This window comes from Dromaius novaehollandiae, chromosome 25 (genome assembly GCF_036370855.1).
Source record: "Dromaius novaehollandiae isolate bDroNov1 chromosome 25, bDroNov1.hap1, whole genome shotgun sequence".
Classification (NCBI taxonomy): Eukaryota; Metazoa; Chordata; class Aves; order Casuariiformes; family Dromaiidae; genus Dromaius; species Dromaius novaehollandiae.
Window position 1 is genome coordinate 5859613 of NC_088122.1, and position 18260 is coordinate 5877872.

Genomic DNA, 18260 nt, shown 5'->3' on the forward strand with positions numbered 1-18260 from the left:
CTTGCGTGTCAGACAGGGGCTGGGTCTCAGTCCAACCTGAGCTGTTGTATTTCTTCTAAAGGACTGAACACTAAATCTGGACTGTTTGAATCTGGACCTGAATCCAGACTGGGCATTACATATGTCACAATTTCAAAGCTGAGATACTAGGTAAGGGCCCTGCCTGTAACTCGCTGTAAGGAAGTGGATCTCCAGGTGAATATGGTGGGGGGATAAAATCCTCTCTGGTATCAGAGAGAAGGGGATCTGCATGTCTGTTGGAATGGATGAGAACAGAAGTACCCTAAATGAATTTCTACGCGTGTCCCAGATGAAGCATCCTTTTCTCCAACTGCCAGTGAACATTTCTGGGATGCTGGGACACATTTTGTGGCTCTTGGCTTCAGAACTTGATCCAAATGGCAGCCTTCCCCCATAAGTGCAGGGCCGTATTTAGCTGGAGCCCCTCCTGCCCTCAGTGTGCAGCTCAGGGCCAGCAGAGCAGCCGGCAGAGCCACTGCAGCGCTGACCTGCCTCCTGCACAGCTGCTTTGAGGCATTCCTGGCTCCTGGGCATTGCAGCTTCAGCCCACTGAAGTTAGAAACAGGCCTGCATGCATTACAGGTGAGCACTGAGAACAGGAGCTCTTCTGGGAGCAGAGCTGGCTGGAGCTCTGCCAGCAGGAAAACCCCCTGCCCAGAGCCCAGAGCATGCTGTCTTACGCAGCTCCAGCTTGGCAATCCCTGGGTGAAGGGTGCCCTCCTGTGGTACCCACACCTCTCCTCCAGCACCCAGAGTCCCGCCCAGGGAGCAGCCCGGTCCTGCATAATGTGCACACTACCAGTAGGATCAACCCTGACTCATTCAGAATTGCCTTTTCTTCTCAGCTCTCTGCTCTCACTCCTCTCTGGTCAACTCTCCCATGTCATTCCGGTGCATTGCACCCCCCTCACTGCCTCTGTGGCTGTTTTAATTTCCGCCTTGCCTCCTTGTTCTGCTGAAGTTTTGCAAAGCCCCTTTTAATGTCAGAACAATGAGGATGGCGAGAGTATGATGCAGTCATGCAGAGGGGCTCCTGGGAATAGCCCAGACCCCCTATCCCTGGGGGTCTCAGCCCCAAGCCAGCAGGGCTCCCTCTCTTGGATCCTTTGCTGTGCTTACACTTACCTTGTAATAGCTGTCATCAGCACCAAGAGCCTTGGAGAGTCCAAAATCACTGATCTTGGCATAATGCTGGTTGACCAACAGGACATTTCTGGCTGCCAGGTCCCTGTGGACAAAGTTTTTTTCCTCCAAGTACTTCATGCCCATGGATACTTGATGCATCAGCTCCACAACATTGCTGACTGCAGTCTCATCTCTGGGGAGGACAGAAGGACAATGCAGTAATAAAACTGTTGGCAGCAAGGACCTGTCATTACTCTACACACCACGGTCCCCTCTGAGCTTTCTCGCTGCAAGAGAGAATGAATAGCAGAAGCAACAGTCTGTGTTACCTCACATGAAAAGAAATCTCCTTTTGCTGTTATTAGCCTCCCCTCACCTACAAAGCCAGGCTCCCTCGACAGCAGAGAATATGATGAGAAGTGCAAAGAATCAGCCAGTCACATTTTTTTCAGTACTCACTTCTTGGAAGCCAAAAACTTGTTGAGCGGCCCTCCAGAAGCCATCTCCATCACAAGCATCAGAGACTCTGCCTCGCAGACCCCAATCATGCGGACAATATAGGGGTTGTCCAGCTGGTGCATGATCTGGGCTTCCTTCATCATTTCATCCTTCACTGTTTTCTCATTGTTGCTCTTCAGCACCTTGATGGCCACATCGATCTGCTTCCTGCACAGGGGGCAAGAGGAACACACATGGGATGAATTGAGCAGCACGTATCACAGCCTGGAATGGAAACTGCCTCTCTGTGATACTGTTTGATCTCTCAGCTGCAATCTCATTAGTCTGTGTTGGTGGAGACATGCACCTACCAGTTATCCCAGACCTACTAGAAGACTAAAGAAAAGAAGGAACACCCAGATAAATAAGGAAATCATATCTCCTCACCCTTATTGGTGTAGGCTAGTATTTGCCATCTGTAGATATCAAGGCAGGTCACACACTAAGATCAGCATCATGCTTGCCATTTTACAAGGGGGAAACTGAAGTACAAAGTGGAGAAAGGCCATCCTTGTGGTCTCACAGAAAGCTACTGATAGAGCCAAGTATCACACATCTCAGTCTTTCTCCTTTGCCTAATGTGGATCAAGATGACCTCAGAAGCATGGACTTGCTCTTCTGAGCCCAGCAAATGCCTCCAGACATGGCAGTCTGATGCCATGAAACATGCAGTGCAGGTTACACCCTGAATGCCCTGAGGTTGTCACTGAAAGTCAGTGGAAAGCCACTGTTGACTTTCCAATGTCTCTTTTATGCATCTGCCCCATTATCACTCTGGAGTCTGTCTAGCTAGGAACAGGATGTCTGGGGACACCTCTAAGTTCAGCCTGAAACACCCTCTTCCTCTGCATCCTTCAGGGCAGCACTCACTTTCTCATTTTGTAAACTCCTTTCTTGACGCAGCCAAAGTTTCCTGCCCCCAGTTCCACTTCATCGATCATCAGGTGGTCCCTCTTCAGGAAGAGTTTCTTATCCTTCAGTTCCTCAGGGTCACTATAGGGGCTCTCATAAACGCTGGTGTCCATTGGTAGCAGGCGTGACTTTCCTACACCTTCTCAAAAGATAGAGTTATTTATAGCTGTAAGTGATATACCCTTCCCCATCCCTCTCCCTCTCACTAATTGAGAAGGTCTTCTCCAGTCTCTTGACCTATTCTCATTCATGCTCCAGCATTCAAGCCTCCCTCCTGGGCATCTCCCTTCCTTTTGCAGCCTGTGGCCTCTCCTATTTACAGCTGGGGGATTCAGAATGGAGAGAGTGTATGAGCACTCCCGCTCCACATGTCCTGGCCCTGCAGGAGCGGAGCACGTGCATGACTTCACTCCACTGAAATGTGGTTGAACACACTGTGTACTTAATTGGGTTTGTAGGCAGGATGAAAGGTGGGGAATGGGACAGGGCTCGATTTACATTGTGCTGGGTGCCTCCAAACAGTCTAGCAATATTCCTGCCTCAGCATCCTGGGAAACAAATGGGATGCTCCTGGGTGCCTTTGTAGGAAAAAAAGCTTTGTCACACAGCTCTTTGGGCAGAAGGTGATATGAATGTCAATCAGTCCCCACAGCGTCTGCGGCATCCCCATGTCCTGCCTTACAGCTTGGCTGATGGTGCCCACCCCTAACCTGTACTGTTAGAAGGCTTTCAGAGATGCTCACCTATAGGCTCTGGTGTGTATCCATCTGCATTGAGAGTCCCAAGCTGTCTCTGGAAAAGAAAGGAGGATTAAATGTGTAGTGCAGCCAATGCAATACAAGGGAAATGACTGTTTCAGCTTGCAATGGGGAAGCAAAGGGACTGGGACCCTCTGTAGCCAAACATAGTCCCAGCTGGTGACTTCCTTTAATTGCCTTTGCGAACCCTGAGGCAGGCATAAGACATCAGGGTGGTACTGAGCTGATTTTTCCCTTCTAGGCCTGGCTGGCATATACCCACACTGCAGCTCCATAGCAAGGATCTGACCTGGGAGGGATTCACTGCTGTGAACTGAGTACACCATCGGCGTTCTGTAACTTGGTCTACAGACAGTGCAGAGTGAAGTGGTGAGTGGTGTGTATTTAGCCAGGCATTGAGGGCATGCACACATGTCTGCATTTGCTCTGTTCCCCCTCTGCTTTCCCCATCCCAAAGTCTCCTGCAGCAGCTGGGGTCATCCTGGGCCAAGTTTCTGCAGCTCATTTTGAGATCGTGAACAAAGGGAAGCCAGGGGACAACTCAGCTTGCAGATGGCACACCTGCCTGCCCATCCACAGTTGGTACAGATTCATCCAGCACAGCTTTGAACTTCAGTGCTGCTTGCAGCAGAGTTGCCACAACATGGGAGCCCATCACAGACCGTGAAAGCTCTCTGAGAAGATGGGTAAATGCTCAGGGCTTGATTTAGCCTTTGCTCTGCTCTGGGATGGGCTGCTTGTTGAGCCCAAACTAGCTAGTTTCAACACTGCTTTGCACTCAAGAGTGGTGACTGTGTGCAGACATACCCAGAGGCTAGAGACACAGAGGGAGCACAAAGACCCAGCTGGCAGCCAGTGGCCAGCAGCAAGGCTGAGAGTTCCCAGAATCCAACCAAGTCTTCCTAGCTTCTGCCTGGCAAGGAGGGCAGGGAGGAGAGGGGTCCCTGAGGACAGGCCTACATGTTGCAAGGAGCACAATATGAATGGAAACCATTTTCAGCTCTGGTGGTAGCTGTGCCCAGCTATTCCTCATCCCCATCCAAGCTGGAAAGAGGACAACGTTGCAGCTGTCCTTAATATATTCCACTCAAGTTATTGCCTTTTAGAGAAGGGCAGAATTTGGTCAGCAAGCTTGAAATGTAATAACATTAAACCACTGAGATACCAGTAAAAAGAACCCTCCCCAAAACTTACACTCACGGAGGGGTGGGTTGGTGGAACTGGTGCTGCAGAAGCTGTGAATCAGGAGAGAGACATTGTTGTTAGCTGTTTGCCTATGCCCCAAGTAGAATCAGAGCATTAGTCCTTGAAAGACTATGTGGACACTGGGGTCTGATTCTCAACCACAAAAACGCCCTTTTTCACCACTTTAGCCATAAAAGGTGTGGAATTGTGCATGGATATGGACATTATTCCCAGACTGGCCTTCAGCAGAGGTGCAGGCATACTGGAGGGCCCTGTATTCTCTGATGGTCGAAAAGCAGGGGCTGGCTGAGGCCTTGGGGTCCCATACGCAGTCTCTGAAGGGAGATCTGTGACACTTGGGCGAGGACCAAAGTAACGCATGGTTTTGGGTGTTTAGCTTGAGAGACCCAGCAGGAGCCAGACTTGTGGGAATCTTTGGTTCCTGCTGTCCAAGATGCGGCTCATTTTTAGAAGCCATGTGTCTACAGCATTGATTCCCAGCTCTTCTGCTGTGTTTTGGCCATCCTAAGCCAGGTCTCGAGAGTGGCCATTTTCAAAAGTCACCATTAAGTGATGATTTGCCCAGGCTGTCAGAAGAACAGAGACCCCACCATGCCTGCTGATTGTGGAGCCTTCACTGTCAGATTTGAGCAAGAAGATCAGACACAGTGAAGGAAATTTGTGTTGCTGCAGCTCAAATTGACCTCACTCAGGCATTAAACCAAGGTCACGGATGTCGCTCACAAATGTCAACTCACCTGGCATATTGGGGTTGGAGCAGCTTTCCCTCAGGTAGAATATCAGTCCATCTGGTTTGAGTTTTAAGTACTCCACCAGCTGGAAAAGGAATCACAGGAAAAGGAGATTACTGAAAGGAGAAAACCATCTCTTTTTTGCAAGCAACATTTGTGGCTTATGGCAATGTTTTCTATCAGCTTTATGGCAGACAGGACCTCAAATATTCCCTTCTCTCCTCTCCTATCTGTTCGCACAGAGCTCTGCTAGAACAAGTGTTTACATGCCTCGATATCTGCCAGAGCTGGGAAGAACTTGGGATGTTAGATAAAAACCGAAGAAGGACAAAAGAAAAATCCCCAATAGTAGAGCTAGTTAGGATATTTTCAGTGCAATTTCATTGTTGATGCATACAGAAAGGTTTTAAAGACATGTTGTGTTCAATAAACCCTGAGAGAGAAGCCTTTTACTTTCCTGGAGGAATCCCAGGGCTAGCTCTGTGGATCCAGGGCAGTTTTTCATTGCAGCTCCCTCTGATTCAAGCACAGCAGGGACTTGACTCTGGCTGGAGACTACCACACCAGCCCCTAGGCACCAGACTGCAGTCTTTTTCTTCCCCTCCCATGTGCTCTCAGATTTCATATGAAATTGGATGCCTGGTGCTGTTCCATTATCAAAAACATGCCCCAAAGTCTGTTTTCATTCAAATTCAGAGTGAAAAGAGTCCTGGGAGTTTACAAAATTCAGCAGAACAGAGTTATCACCCTCTAGACAGCCCTGCCCAGGAGGACACGCTGGTGCACATTCTCCGTAACAGCTCCAAGAGAGAAAGGACCGTGGTGCGTGCCACAGGGGAGACTCCAGCTGTGGAGAGCAGGTCTGGAGGGGCACGTGATTCATAAACTGTTCCAGGAGCTGCTGGACCATGTGTACTGGCTGTAGGGCTCTGCTTGTACAAGGGCTTTGAACCCTTGGCTGTGGGAGTCAGCTGGGGTTGCTGAGGCTGACACTGCCAAATCACATTCCCCAAAAACCCTGCCTCATCACTTCCTGGGGTGTTGAGACTGCTGGGGAATTACAGCCATCTTCTGCCTCTTCCCCGAAGCCCCTGACCCTCTGGAATGACAGGATGTGTCTTATGGGACTTGGATCTTCAGTCTTGTAAAGATTTTGGCAGTTGGCTCAAGACTTTTGGCCTCCCCTTGGTCTATGCACAGAGGTCAGTCACTTGAAAAATGAAGTTGCAATCCACAGACAACAGTTTTGCAGATCCAGAAGCCGTGTGGGGGATGCACGAGGGACAGATTGGGATAAACAATTTCATCAAGACTTGCTGCAGGCAGAAGTCCAAGGTTACATGGGACCATGCTGCAGCTGCATGTGTGATATATGCTGATGGGCTGCAGGTGTAATCATTATGACCATCTCAAGTATCCTGGCTTAAAGCTAGGAATGGAGAGCATTGATCCTCTTGTTTCCTTGGAAAGACACCAGGCTAGTGTTAGGCCTGAAGGCAGTGGTAAGATTAGCGCTATTTCGGAGCAGCTATGATATGCTAGACGTAGATCTACATAGCTAGGAGTGCATGTTGTTGCACAGAAATGCATGCAATGAGGTGAACTGATATATAGCCAGATCCAGGGGATATAAGGGTTTTCTAGAAGGAGCTAAACTGTACATGTATGTTCTTAAAGTCTTTAAAGCTTCAGATAGCCTTTCCTGTCCCCCAAGGCATGGGCAGCTGTATTGAAGGAAAAATGCCTTCGCCTTATTAGGACACCAGTGGGGTCACCATCCCACAGTACGTTACCTGCCAGAGTGTGTCAAACTTGGTTCCCTCAGGGATGGAGTATTTGCCGGACTTGTCCTGGTCTATACGATAGTGATACACGGTTTTGCCATAGACAAGGGAGAGAGCATAGGTGCCGTTTTCCTTCCTTTCTCTCAGCCTGGTAGGAAGGAGAATTATTAAAAGCAATTCTAGCATTTTCCTCCAAGTTACTGTGGCTGCAGAGTGGCAAGTCACTGGGTGGGCACTTGCTAAGGTGTCCCTGGACCTCACTGTTAGAATTGCCACCTTCCTGATGCTCCTCTGCCTAGATTGAGGATGAACACCATTCACCTACATACTCTTGCCCCCTCCCTCATCCTCTCCAGCTAATTCTTTCTTTCCCTAACTCGTTCAAGAGATAATTAAATTAAGGGCTGTCTCACCTCTTCAAAGATACATGCATAGAGTCCCTACTCTAGCAGAGAAAATGCTTTCTCCTGTGTTTGCCTGGCCATACAGTCTCCCCATTTCAGTGTGAAATGTCTTCTTCCACTGAACACTATATTTCCTATCAACCTGTGCATTAACAAGCATACTTAATACAAACATCTAAACATGAGAAACATATAAAGCTCAAGACTGGCTCTTCTGGGAGGCCAGACACTCTTTGTTGATAATAGGTTTGGGGTGTTGGACCCTCTCTTTGAAAGATGTGTAACCACAATCCGACAATATCCAGCTAAGCCTCTTCTCAAGAACTGTCACGTGAAAGAAAACTAGAGGGCAGTGGAGGTGAGGACATGGTAGCGAGCACAGGGATCATGGAATCTCCCAAGGTTTTGCATACTCACAGGAATTTCCCATCAGGTTGTGCTCCAGAGTAAAGCCTCCGTTCAGCTTCATCCCGGGTGATGTTACCATGATACCAGGGCATCCTCTCATGGGCAGTGGTGGCGATGAGTTTCTCCACCTGCGGAGCCTGACTTATAATGGCCTGTTCGAGTGCATCCCCCTGGAAGAAGGTGAGAAATGGGACCCTCTGCAGCTCTGCTGTGATTGTTGCATGGCTTCAATATGATTTATTTTGCATCCTCTTTGACAGATGTCACAGGAAACTTAGGAGATCTCGTAATTGAACTGCCTGTGACTTTAATCATGCCGATAGCAATAGTGCCTTGAATTCTATTCTGCTGAAAAACAGAATTACTCGCTTAGCTAAACTGATCTCATCTCTTGAATGCATCTGCAGACCATCGACTTGCCAGTGAGGGAAGAGAAAAATCATCATATTCATATGGGGGATCTCAACATCATGATCGAGGGGCGTCTTTCAGTCTTGCATTTGTGGGAGAGGAGGACCCCATTCTGATGCCTCTGCCCTCCTGGCTGCTCTCTGTCCTCATACACTAGAACCTGTCAAGAGCAGTGCAATCTGGAAATCACGTGGGATACCCAAAATTAATTTTACTAGCCCCATACATCTTATAAACAGTTGCATTTTTTCGTCTGCCAGTAGATGGCAATGTCCCTTACATTATCTACCAGTGTTCACAAATCTGCTTCCACGGAGACAACCTATAGAAGATCTCATCTTGTCAACAACCTTTGGTCTAAAATAGGTCAAATTTAGAGATCTTTCCCAGAGAGGATCCATAAGGAGCCTGCATGAGCCATCTTTCTGAAAGGGACACAGACATGACTGAGTAGTAGCTACTGTTGAGGTGACAGTCGCTAGAAGGAAATTAACTATGTGGCTGCCAATGTGACTATTTACAGAGTTTGTCTGTATCATCATATATTACAGTGTACAACCAAGTATGGGAATTTCTGTAGCTATTTTTAAATCTAAATGTCAGGGCTGATCCAGTACCTCAGTCTCATAGTCAAAACCTCCACTGACTTCAGACAGTAAGGAAAACCTGAGCAAGAGTTTGAACCTGTTTTCTTGGTACCTCCAACACGACATTACAGAGGCACAGACGCCTTATGTGGAGAACAGTCGTCTAACTACAGCGCGTGTCCAGTGAGCTGCAGAGGAGCAAGTGGCACAAGGGGAAATGCCCTTGCAAAGTCTGCCGTGAACTCTAATGCCCTGCGGAGCAGACACAGCACTAATTGTTAAGAGAAAGAATCTGAAGGCTTAGGAGGATGTTTAGACCTGTTTCTGAAGGCAAAACTGAAAAAAATGAGAGATTTAAGACTTCTCTAAATGTCAGCAGCCTCTGGGAAGAAGGACCTTGCTCTAGCAATAAAAAGACCATGATTTAGTATAAGAGGAGGAAAACAGAGAGAGGAGATCAGAGTGGCAAGCTGCAGTAAGCTCCCAGGGAGTACTCCTTGCACAGTCCCACAGCAGCATTGGCAATGGCCAGTACCTCTAGTTTCCATGTCTGCCGGACATATTCGCGCACCATATTGTCCCTCATGCTGTCAAAGACACCAGGCTGGGGCTCGATACCGCTGGGACGATTGCAAGGCTTGCGGAGGGTACAGCAGAGCCCGTCGGCATCCTTCGAGTAGAACTCGCAGAGCTCCTCCGGCCCACAGTGCGCCTTGCCCCCTGCGATGGCGTAGGTACCATTCATCTGGCGCTCGATGGAGTAGTGATAAAACTGCAGGTTGCAGACCATAGAGAGGACGTACCCCCCTAGACTGCGCAGGCACTGTCGCAGCAGGAACAGGCCATCCGACATGCCGGCCAGCTTGAGGTATTCCTCAGCTTCTGACCTGGCAATGCTGCCGTAGTAAAAGGGCAGGTGAGCTGCAGCATCGGGCATCTCTGCACGCTTACTGGGACTGTTTGGGTCAGCTCACACGCTGCGGGTGCTGGACCTGGGAGAGAGAAGCAAAGTTTTTCCCTGAAAGGTACTATTGCAGAGACATTCAAATGAACGTTTCTGGAATTCAAATATTTGCGTTCAAATATCACACAGAGGGACGCAAAGGGTGCATGCATATTCTTGGCCAGAGAATCCCGCATAGAGATTCCTGTATCAGGCCCTGAACTGAGCCAGAAAGCATATTCAGAAAGCCACCTGACATTGATTTAAAGATTTCAAGCAATAAGGAATCCACCAAGCCTCACAGTGAATTGTTCCAATGGTTAATTACCTTCACTATTAAAAATGTGCTTCTTACATCTATTCTGAAGTTCTTTAGCTTCGATTTCCTACCATTTTCTCTCTAGCCGTGCTCACAATAAAAGGAAATTCTTTTCTCCTCTGAATAATTAGTTTTGCCATGATAGCCTACTAAGGCCAAATCTTAGATGGATTAAGATTAGGATGTTAGGCAGACATTAAATGTCTGAAAAACATTTAAATACACAATTGCACCAAACACAACAGGAGTTAAAGGATAAACCCAATTGCTTCTAGGCAGACATTAACCACTACCTGACAGGAATAAGGAAAAACCTTCCTCTAATTGTCTCTTGATAAATTTTATGGATTTTCTTCCACAATACCTGACTCTGTCTGGTTTATGAGTTTCGCCAATACTCTCATCCCATTTATGAGTTTGGCCAGTGCTCTCATTCCTATTTGTACGTCCCACATATATTCCGGAGAAAGCCGGAGCTCAATCGGCCATCAGTCATTGCAAAGTGAGTTACATCCCGCTATCTCTGCCAAGCTGAAATGTGTAAATGTTACTGGAGTCCCTAGATTCACAACAGCCTGAAAACAGAAAGGAACCTACCACCTTGCTGCTGCAGCGCCAGTTCTCAGTAGGAATCCAATGAGAGATGACACTGTTGACTGAGTCATTGCAGAGTCCCTTCTGCCAAAGAGCTATAGGTTTTGTATCAAATCATCTAAAATCCCACCCACAAACTGAAGCTAATTTCCGGTGATTAATGGAAACATTACCAGATTTGGAGGGTCTCATTTGTTTTCTGGAGCCTGATCTTTGATTATATCATTGCGCAGATGTTGATCCCAATAAGAGCTGAGTATTTGTCTCCTTTTGCATTTCCCGCAAACGCGTCAGCCACATTCAAAGTAAAGAAAATCCAGATCTGTGGCCAGTTCTCTGTGTATTTGCCCTGATTCTTCCCAATGTAACCTTCATTTCTGAGCACAGTGGAAAAAGCCGCTGCCCAATCGACTGGTCTCGCTGCACTATTTCAGAACTGGCCTGTTCTCTCGGGATACAGGCTGGACCTGTCACTTGGCTGAGAGTCAGGACTGCTTTGTGTTATAAGCCAGCTTGCCTTAGTCTGCTAAGTAGCATTAAAAATAGGGCTACCGCCTGTTAGCCTCTGGGCCCACTGGCGTTAGGAAAAGGTTGACTGGATACGTGCTGGGTATCGGTAGAGAGGGGATAGGGTTTAAGAGGAAATTGCTCAGGAGAAACCATCCAGCTGCACATACTCTGCTCTGCCTAGAGTACAGCAGCGAAGACCTGTGAGGAGCTGGACTTAAAGCAATCATGCTCTTTTCTACCTATTTCTTTGTTGTCTTCATTAAGCCCAGAAATGGCCTTGTGATGAGAACAGGAAGGGAAAGCAGACTCAGTGGAGGAGACATTTTACTAAAGCAGGAAACCACAACAGGAAGCCGTCAGTGGTGTTTGCAACTTGGGTACAGGACTAGAGTGAACTGTTTCAGGTGCGGTACAAATAACCCTGAATTGTGAAGCCCCTTAAATCAAATTCATGAGGCATCAAATGAGGCAGAGTGGGGGCTTGGCAGACCTGCCAGGCTGGAACACAGACGGCAAATGAGAACACCCTGTGTCTCAGACACTGGCTGGAGCTGTGGTTGGAACCAAAGCCAGCATCTTAACAATATCCTCTGTGCTCCTTTCGTAATGCTCCAGGCATCAAAAAAAACAGACTTTGGGCAGATGCATCCCTCAGGTTCAGCTTTTGAGACGGGAGGACTGTCAGGTCTAGCAGGCCTCAGCCCAATCCCTGGTCCCTGGACGGGGCACATCCCAGGGAAGTGGGTTGAAGGACGTAAAGGGCGAAGATTTCAGCTCCTGATTTTGAGTGCAGAGTCAGGCTCATGAGTCAAGCTCCCAAGCAAAGGAAGAGGAAGTGCTGAGTGGGCACTGAAGGGTGGAAGGCTTTCTGCCTCCTTATATGCTACTAATTTCCACTAGCTACCTGGGTGAAACAGTGTTTAGGTGTAAGGACAGTGTACCCAAATGCATTGTTTCCCTTTTCTGGAAAGCCCAGGACGAAAACACCACAACAAATGGAACATGTCTGAAAAACCATGCAGTCAGGTGAAAATAAGATGGCAGAAAGACATTGGCCATCACTGAGAGCTTCCACAAAGTTTCCGGTTGCTTGACAGGTGGTTATGTTTCAAACAGACTGGTTGTCTTCTCCAAGAACAGTGAGGAAACCCTCATAGAGGTAAGAGACTGAACCCAGGGATCAGAAGGTTGGCTCAGGTCATGCCACCAATTTCATGCAAAGCCTCAGTGCCACAAATGAACCCTATTCGCTGCTCGTGAAGAAATTTCTGAAGTTCCCTGCCACGAGGGAAAGTCATCTCCTGAAGCCTGAGAGCAGGTCTGTGCCCTAGAACGTGATGATTTATAGCACTTTTAATGCTCTAACTTAAAAAAAAAATAGTCTGTCCTATTGCAACTGTGGCTGTTTATGTTGCCAATATCCCAGCCCAGGGTCTTCTGGGCATAGCTAAGCTCTTACTCCAAACTATAACTTGTGGAATTAAATTCTGTTCCTGTTCTGTGTGGACCTGAACAACCCTGATACAAGCTGAACAGACTCACACACACACACCTCATACAACTTTGTTTTTCCTCACTGTAAAATGTAGACAAGAGTGAGAACTGACCTCATGGATGGCTTTTATGAACATAAGCTAGAGTCTGTAAGAAGCTGTTCAAGGGGCCCTCTGCTACCATTAATTTCAAATAGATCTGATTTTTCCAGCACCTGCTAAATCTCTGTCCCTTGGTCTGCAGCAACAAGAATAGCCTGAGCCTGCAAAATCAGGGCATCTGCGATAGTGGCCACATTTGCGAGTTGGTGTTACGATGCACTGAAGAAAAGCGATGCCCATGTAAAAAGCACAGTTGGAACCACACACCATGACACATAGGAAAGCCAGGCAGGAAGCTATTGAGATGTCAGTCAATTAGAACTATATATAGCTGGCCACTTGCTTTTATTTAGATCAGACAAGAACTGTCAGGAACTGGTGTGATTTTGTAATTTTTCCTACAGCAAATCCACTTTGTGCTGCACCCGTGGCAACCCCTGAGAGCCAGCAGGCTGCACCAATGAAGCAGGAGGAAGCACTGGCAAATTTTAGCATCCTCCTAATACTCTTATTTTCTGTATCATTTGCATGGTAGCCACAAGCCCTCCTTGTGCCGCCCTGGCTGCCTGGACTGTCCCTTTAAGGTAGCTGGGGGCCAGCCTGCCCCGCTGGAAGAGTAACTGCTTCCCTGGGGGAGAGAAGTAAATGCAGCAGGGGAGGGCTGGAAGCTGGGAATCCTGGGATGGGAAACTGCAGTGGATAAAAGGGGCCCTGAAGGGTGCATAGGTGTTGGAGGAGGTGGTGGAAGGAGCTGCTGGCTGAGGTTTGTGCTGGCAGTGTAGGAGCAGTTCTTCACAAGGGTGGGGGGGATGCAAGTGGAGCTGGCGAAGGTAAAATCTGTTGTGTGCTGATAGCATTGCTGAAAGGGCAGGTTGGGCTGTGCTGTGGGAGCTGGGTGTGCTGACCTCCCCTGGGAGTTGTTCCTGCTGTGCCTCCAGGTGTGGGGGGCTGTGGCTGCCTGCCTGGATGGTGCCCCCGGGGGTGTGGGGGGGGCTGCCTGGGTGGTGGTGGTGGGGCTGGGGGCTTTAGGGCTGCAGGTGGATCCCCTGGCTATGGCAGAAGTAGTTTGGGGTTAGTGCAGGGCAGTGAGCACTGGGAAGGTTGGATAAGGCCCTGGGGGGCTGGTGCCCAGGCTGGTGCCTGTGTGGGTGCTGCCAGCTCAGTGCTTGGCTGCAGGAGGGTGACCCCCCCCTCCCCCAGGGCCTGGCCTGGGGGTGCTGGTGGTGGGCATGGGAGCAGCTTAGGGGTCTGGGGTGCCTGGTGGACAGGCAGTGCTGCTTGGGTGATGGTGGTAGCCTTGCAGGAAGGAAAGACACCTTTGAGTGCTTCATGCCTGGCCTGCTGCCTAGCCCCATTGCAGCAGCTGGGGGAAGAATAAATGTGTCTAACTGTGCTGTGTACAGCTCTGTCCCTTCAGAGCTTTGGTAAAGCATCTTGCCCAAGGTTATCTCAAACTCTTGTTACTTGCTGGACTCTCTAGGCACAGGCTGTTAGGGTTCTCCAGGTGCCTGTGGAGGGGCAGCTGGCTTGAGAGGAGGCTGAGTTGGAAGAGGGAAAAGTGGTGGGAAAGGGGGGTGCAGACAGGGTTTTGAAGTGGGGACAATGGTGGGTGCAGGCAGGGATGGCAGAAAACAGCAGATAGAACTGCAGTGAGACAAAGCTGGGGCAGTGGAGGCAGCTACTGATTGAGGCTTGTTCCCTTGGTCCTGGTGGAGACACAGTGGTAATGGGCATAAGCCAGGCTGCTGCCAGGGATCTTTCAGCTTACGTGGGGTTGCAGAGTAGAAGTTATCCCCCAAGCCCTCCCTAACTGCAGCTTGGTCAGTCCCCAAGCCACAGCCTCTGTGGTCTGGTGTCCACAACCGCAGTGGACATGTCCCACAAGGCCTCGCTTGCTACCCCTGGTGCCGAGGCTAACTGCTGACATCCTTAGCTCTCAGGCTGTTTGGTTGAGGGTATCAGTCAGGTATGCTGTGGCTCAAGTTTGTGCTGGGGCCTGTAAGTGTCTGCTGCGACTTCTCCTTCCAGAGTCACAACTCCTGGATTCCCTTCTGATGTTTGTGGCTTGGTCTGAGAACTCAACTCAGAGCGGAGAGCCTGGCTGAAAGTGTGAAGGGCTGAAAGATGTCTAAAGTGCAGAATGATTTCCCTTGCTAGGAGAAGCTGGCAACGGGCAGGAGGGTGAACTGTGAAGGGCCGATTCCTGGAGCTTCGGCCACAGGCAATCCAGCATTACAGGTGTCTGACAAAACTTCTGCCTCTGGTGTTGCTGTGATCAGCGTGGTGGACACCACAATACCAAAGCTGAGAGATTTGGTCTTTGTGGTATAGGTGTCCCTTTCCCCAGGGCACAGTTTGGGGATGAGATTTTACTGTTTAGAAATCTGCAAAGTAATTTCAGGCTATTCAAAAGGAGGGGAGGATGTGGTCCAAATGAACCTGAGTGCTTGTTGTGGATGAATTACTTTAGGGGTGCATTCATTTTTTTTTTTTTAAGGCTCATAACAAAAGGCTTTATGTGATTTTGATCGAAATAATTATTTTAAAGAAAAAATTAAAAAGCTTACTTTGGATTGGCTTGATCACACTCCAATTGCTCTTGGTTAGTGCTTGATTTCTATTTCAGCAGTCCACAGCAGCTATTCCCAAGGCTTCCTCATGAGCCCATACCTACTTACGTTCCTGGCTACAGCTGCTTTCTTAACCTCCCTGCTGACTGCTTATTAAAACCTCAACTACCCAACCACTTATTAACACTAGCTATGTGCGAGTGGGAGTTTATGAAAGTGTGAGCCCATTTAAGTTTGTTTGTACCCATAAGCAGTGTGCCTTCTGTTTGTATTTGAGAATAATGATCTTTTGTGCTTGTCGGTGAGTATTACTGACTCAGTTTTACCTGAAATGGTTGTGTTTACAGAAACCTCACAGGAAAAACACCCCACTTCTGCTAGACTCCTGTGCTCTGATTTCCACTAAGGACCTTGTCTGTTTCTACTGTGATTGAAGCAAGCAGGTAAGTCCAAGCTGCCCATGGATCTCTGGCCATGTGCAAAGATCTTACACATACCTCTTCCCCTTTAGAGTGGCACATGAGATCAATTTGGTCCCCATAATAATCGATAGCATTTTCCTTCAAAAAGGACTAAATTTAACAGTAGTGTTTCCTGGTCCCAGAAAGGGGCCTGGTGTGTGTACTCCTGTGATGCACTCAGTGCAATGGTGCCTAGCAATAATAGGACTGTCCTGAGCATAGAGGCTTTGAAAAGGGCTGGTACTATGGAGATCAGTAACTTTCTTCTATCCCCTTTCAAATCTCTGGCCAAGACCTGGTGCCAGCTAAGTCATAGTGTTCCTGGAGATGGAAATAGGGGATGGTTCTGCTCAAATGCTTGTAGCTTTGGTCTTAAGGAACCAGTATGATAGAAGCAGTTAATGCTGCCTCAGTGATGTAACTAATGGCTCGGTGGCTTCCTGTGCCTCCTCTCACCCTGGATCTGGGCTAGCCAGGCTGCCTTAAGTCCCCTCAGCTCTTTAATTTGCTTGTTCCCAAGGGCCAGTGTTCTCAGTGCTCTTGCTTGCATTTGGTGTCTGTGAAGTCTGTGTAGGAGCATGTTGCTCACATCTCTTCCCACAGAGCCAGCCTGACATGTCCATCTGCTCCCAGAGGCTCAGGAATTGCTGTCTGCCACCTCTGCTCATATCTTGCAGCTCTCAGCTCATTCCTTCTCTCAGCTCTGCTTTGACTTGGCCCCTCCAAACCTGCCCAAAGGGTGAGGTTGCTCATCGTTCTCAGAAGGGGAGAAATTGTGCATAGAGCATGGAAAATTGATGACACGCTTGTTTGGTGCAGTCAGATGGCAATAAAGGCCTGAGCTCATTCATATCCTGCTGGGGACTTGTTTTCCTTCTGTGGTTATTTGTCAAATGCTAATGAGCGGAAGCAATTTACTCCTATAGCTTTGAACGCAGGAGACCAGGAGGGGGCTGGGGAGGGAGAAGGCCACCTGCATGGGGGCCTTGTGGGTATAACTATCTGCCTGTCTCATTCAAGCTGTTGCTGTAACAGCCAGGACTGCCTTGTTCCCGGAAAGCAGTTTCCTGGTGTTACCCTGCTATTTCTGAGCTCTTTACTGATGGTTGAGAATCTACGATGCAGCCACCTTGGGGACAGCATGAGGCAGGGCTTGGTGCTTCCCAGCAGGAGACTAGGGCAGATACTGCTGCATGACATAGTGGGGGCTGGGGGGAGAAATCAGACAGGTAGACTGCAATCCCCTGAGCCAAAACATTGCAGTAGAAAGTACTGATGGGTCTCTAGTGGACCCATGCAGACAGTGCTTCTGCATTAACGTGGATGACTTCTTGCACATGTGAACTTTTTCCTGTTCTACATGTGGTCATGCCATCCATGCATCATGTGTCCTTTCTAGCAGAGTACACCTGTCTGAGTAAAACCTTGTTATCTAGTTGTGCTCTGCTCAGGGAGTGGGGATGGAAAGACAGGAGTGCATGCAGACCTCAGTGCCCTCCTTGGTGTCTCGGGAGCACAGCATAGAGCAATGCAGGTGGCTAGTCTTAGCAGTCTAATTTGCACTGGGCAATGACTGGCCACAGAGCTGACTCTAAATGCTTTTCCAATTAGTTCTTAACCAAAGGAAGTTTTGGCTAAATACTTGGCTCTTTCTCTAAAGGAAAATATACTGGTTCTTTAAATAGTGCTCCTTTTCCATGAAAAGATCCCTAAGCAAGAGTGTATCCTAGAGAGGAGCCTGGCAGCCCCTGATAGATTGGAATGTAAAGAATCATATTCATCCTAAAAATGATGCATGCAATGAGGGGCACAGAAGGCTCTAACTGAATGCAGTGCTTTGTTTAAACTCAATCTGACATTTAATATTTCAGAAACACCCAGTGATCTGGATGGGCCCTGACTCACGAGTCCTGGAGTGACAGAGCTTTGCCCTCAGCTTCCCAGAGGCTGAGTTAGAGCAGGATTTGAAACCCGAGTTTGAGTCCTCATTGATTTAGTGAACTCCTGCTGCTGATTTAGTTGCAGCCTCTCCCCTGCCAAATGTCCCTGGCTAGCAGCTTCCCTTTTGGGGTGACTTTGGAATAGATGGAGTGCTGGGGTCTATGGGCAGGAGTGATGCTGCCTTGTAGTGAAGTGAGAAAGCCATTGTGTTGCCCCAGCATGAGAGGTCCTGAGGTAGCTTGTGCTCAGCTGTAGCATGTTGATTTGATTTGCAAAGCTGATGGCTAAACTTCTACAGAAACACCCTGCTGATCCCTTGTACAGCCACTGAAAACACTTCCGGCTCTGGACCTGTTGGTCTGGAACAGCTTTTAATTAGGGCTCTAATTCTGGTGCACAGAAAGCTTCCTGCTTGGTATCCACGAGTGCTCTTGAGGTCTGCTAAATCTGCTATGGGTCACTGCCTCTAAAGAGATGATGCC

At 48.5% G+C, this 18260-nt stretch overlaps 2 protein-coding genes across 3 annotated transcripts in view; one reads left to right on the plus strand and one right to left on the minus strand.

Annotated features, from left to right (window-relative positions):
- Nucleotides 1-18260, minus strand: part of LOC112989597 (tyrosine-protein kinase ZAP-70) — a 32074-nt gene that overhangs the window by 2938 nt on the left and 10876 nt on the right. Inside the window, exons 1-10 of one of the 2 annotated variants that reach the window (XM_026110862.2) lie at nucleotides 10705-10773; nucleotides 9381-9837; nucleotides 7857-8017; nucleotides 7045-7183; nucleotides 5258-5336; nucleotides 4509-4549; nucleotides 3300-3348; nucleotides 2515-2695; nucleotides 1606-1812; nucleotides 1147-1339 (exon numbers count right to left, since the gene is read on the minus strand). In XM_026110862.2, the coding sequence (XP_025966647.2) occupies nucleotides 1147-1339; nucleotides 1606-1812; nucleotides 2515-2695; nucleotides 3300-3348; nucleotides 4509-4549; nucleotides 5258-5336; nucleotides 7045-7183; nucleotides 7857-8017; nucleotides 9381-9782 (1452 nt within the window). In that variant the 5' untranslated portion in view covers nucleotides 9783-9837; nucleotides 10705-10773. Of the gene's footprint in view, nucleotides 1-1146; nucleotides 1340-1605; nucleotides 1813-2514; nucleotides 2696-3299; nucleotides 3349-4508; nucleotides 4550-5257; nucleotides 5337-7044; nucleotides 7184-7856; nucleotides 8018-9380; nucleotides 9838-10704; nucleotides 10774-18260 lie in introns of those variants that run through there. The other variant, XM_026110861.2, reaches the window with a different exon arrangement.
- ADAMTS10 (ADAM metallopeptidase with thrombospondin type 1 motif 10) overlaps nucleotides 15767-18260 on the plus strand; it is a 79709-nt gene continuing 77215 nt past the window's right edge. The window contains exon 1 of the mRNA XM_026110859.2: nucleotides 15767-15819. The gene's annotated coding sequence lies outside the window, so the exon portion shown is untranslated. The remainder of the gene's footprint in view (nucleotides 15820-18260) is intronic.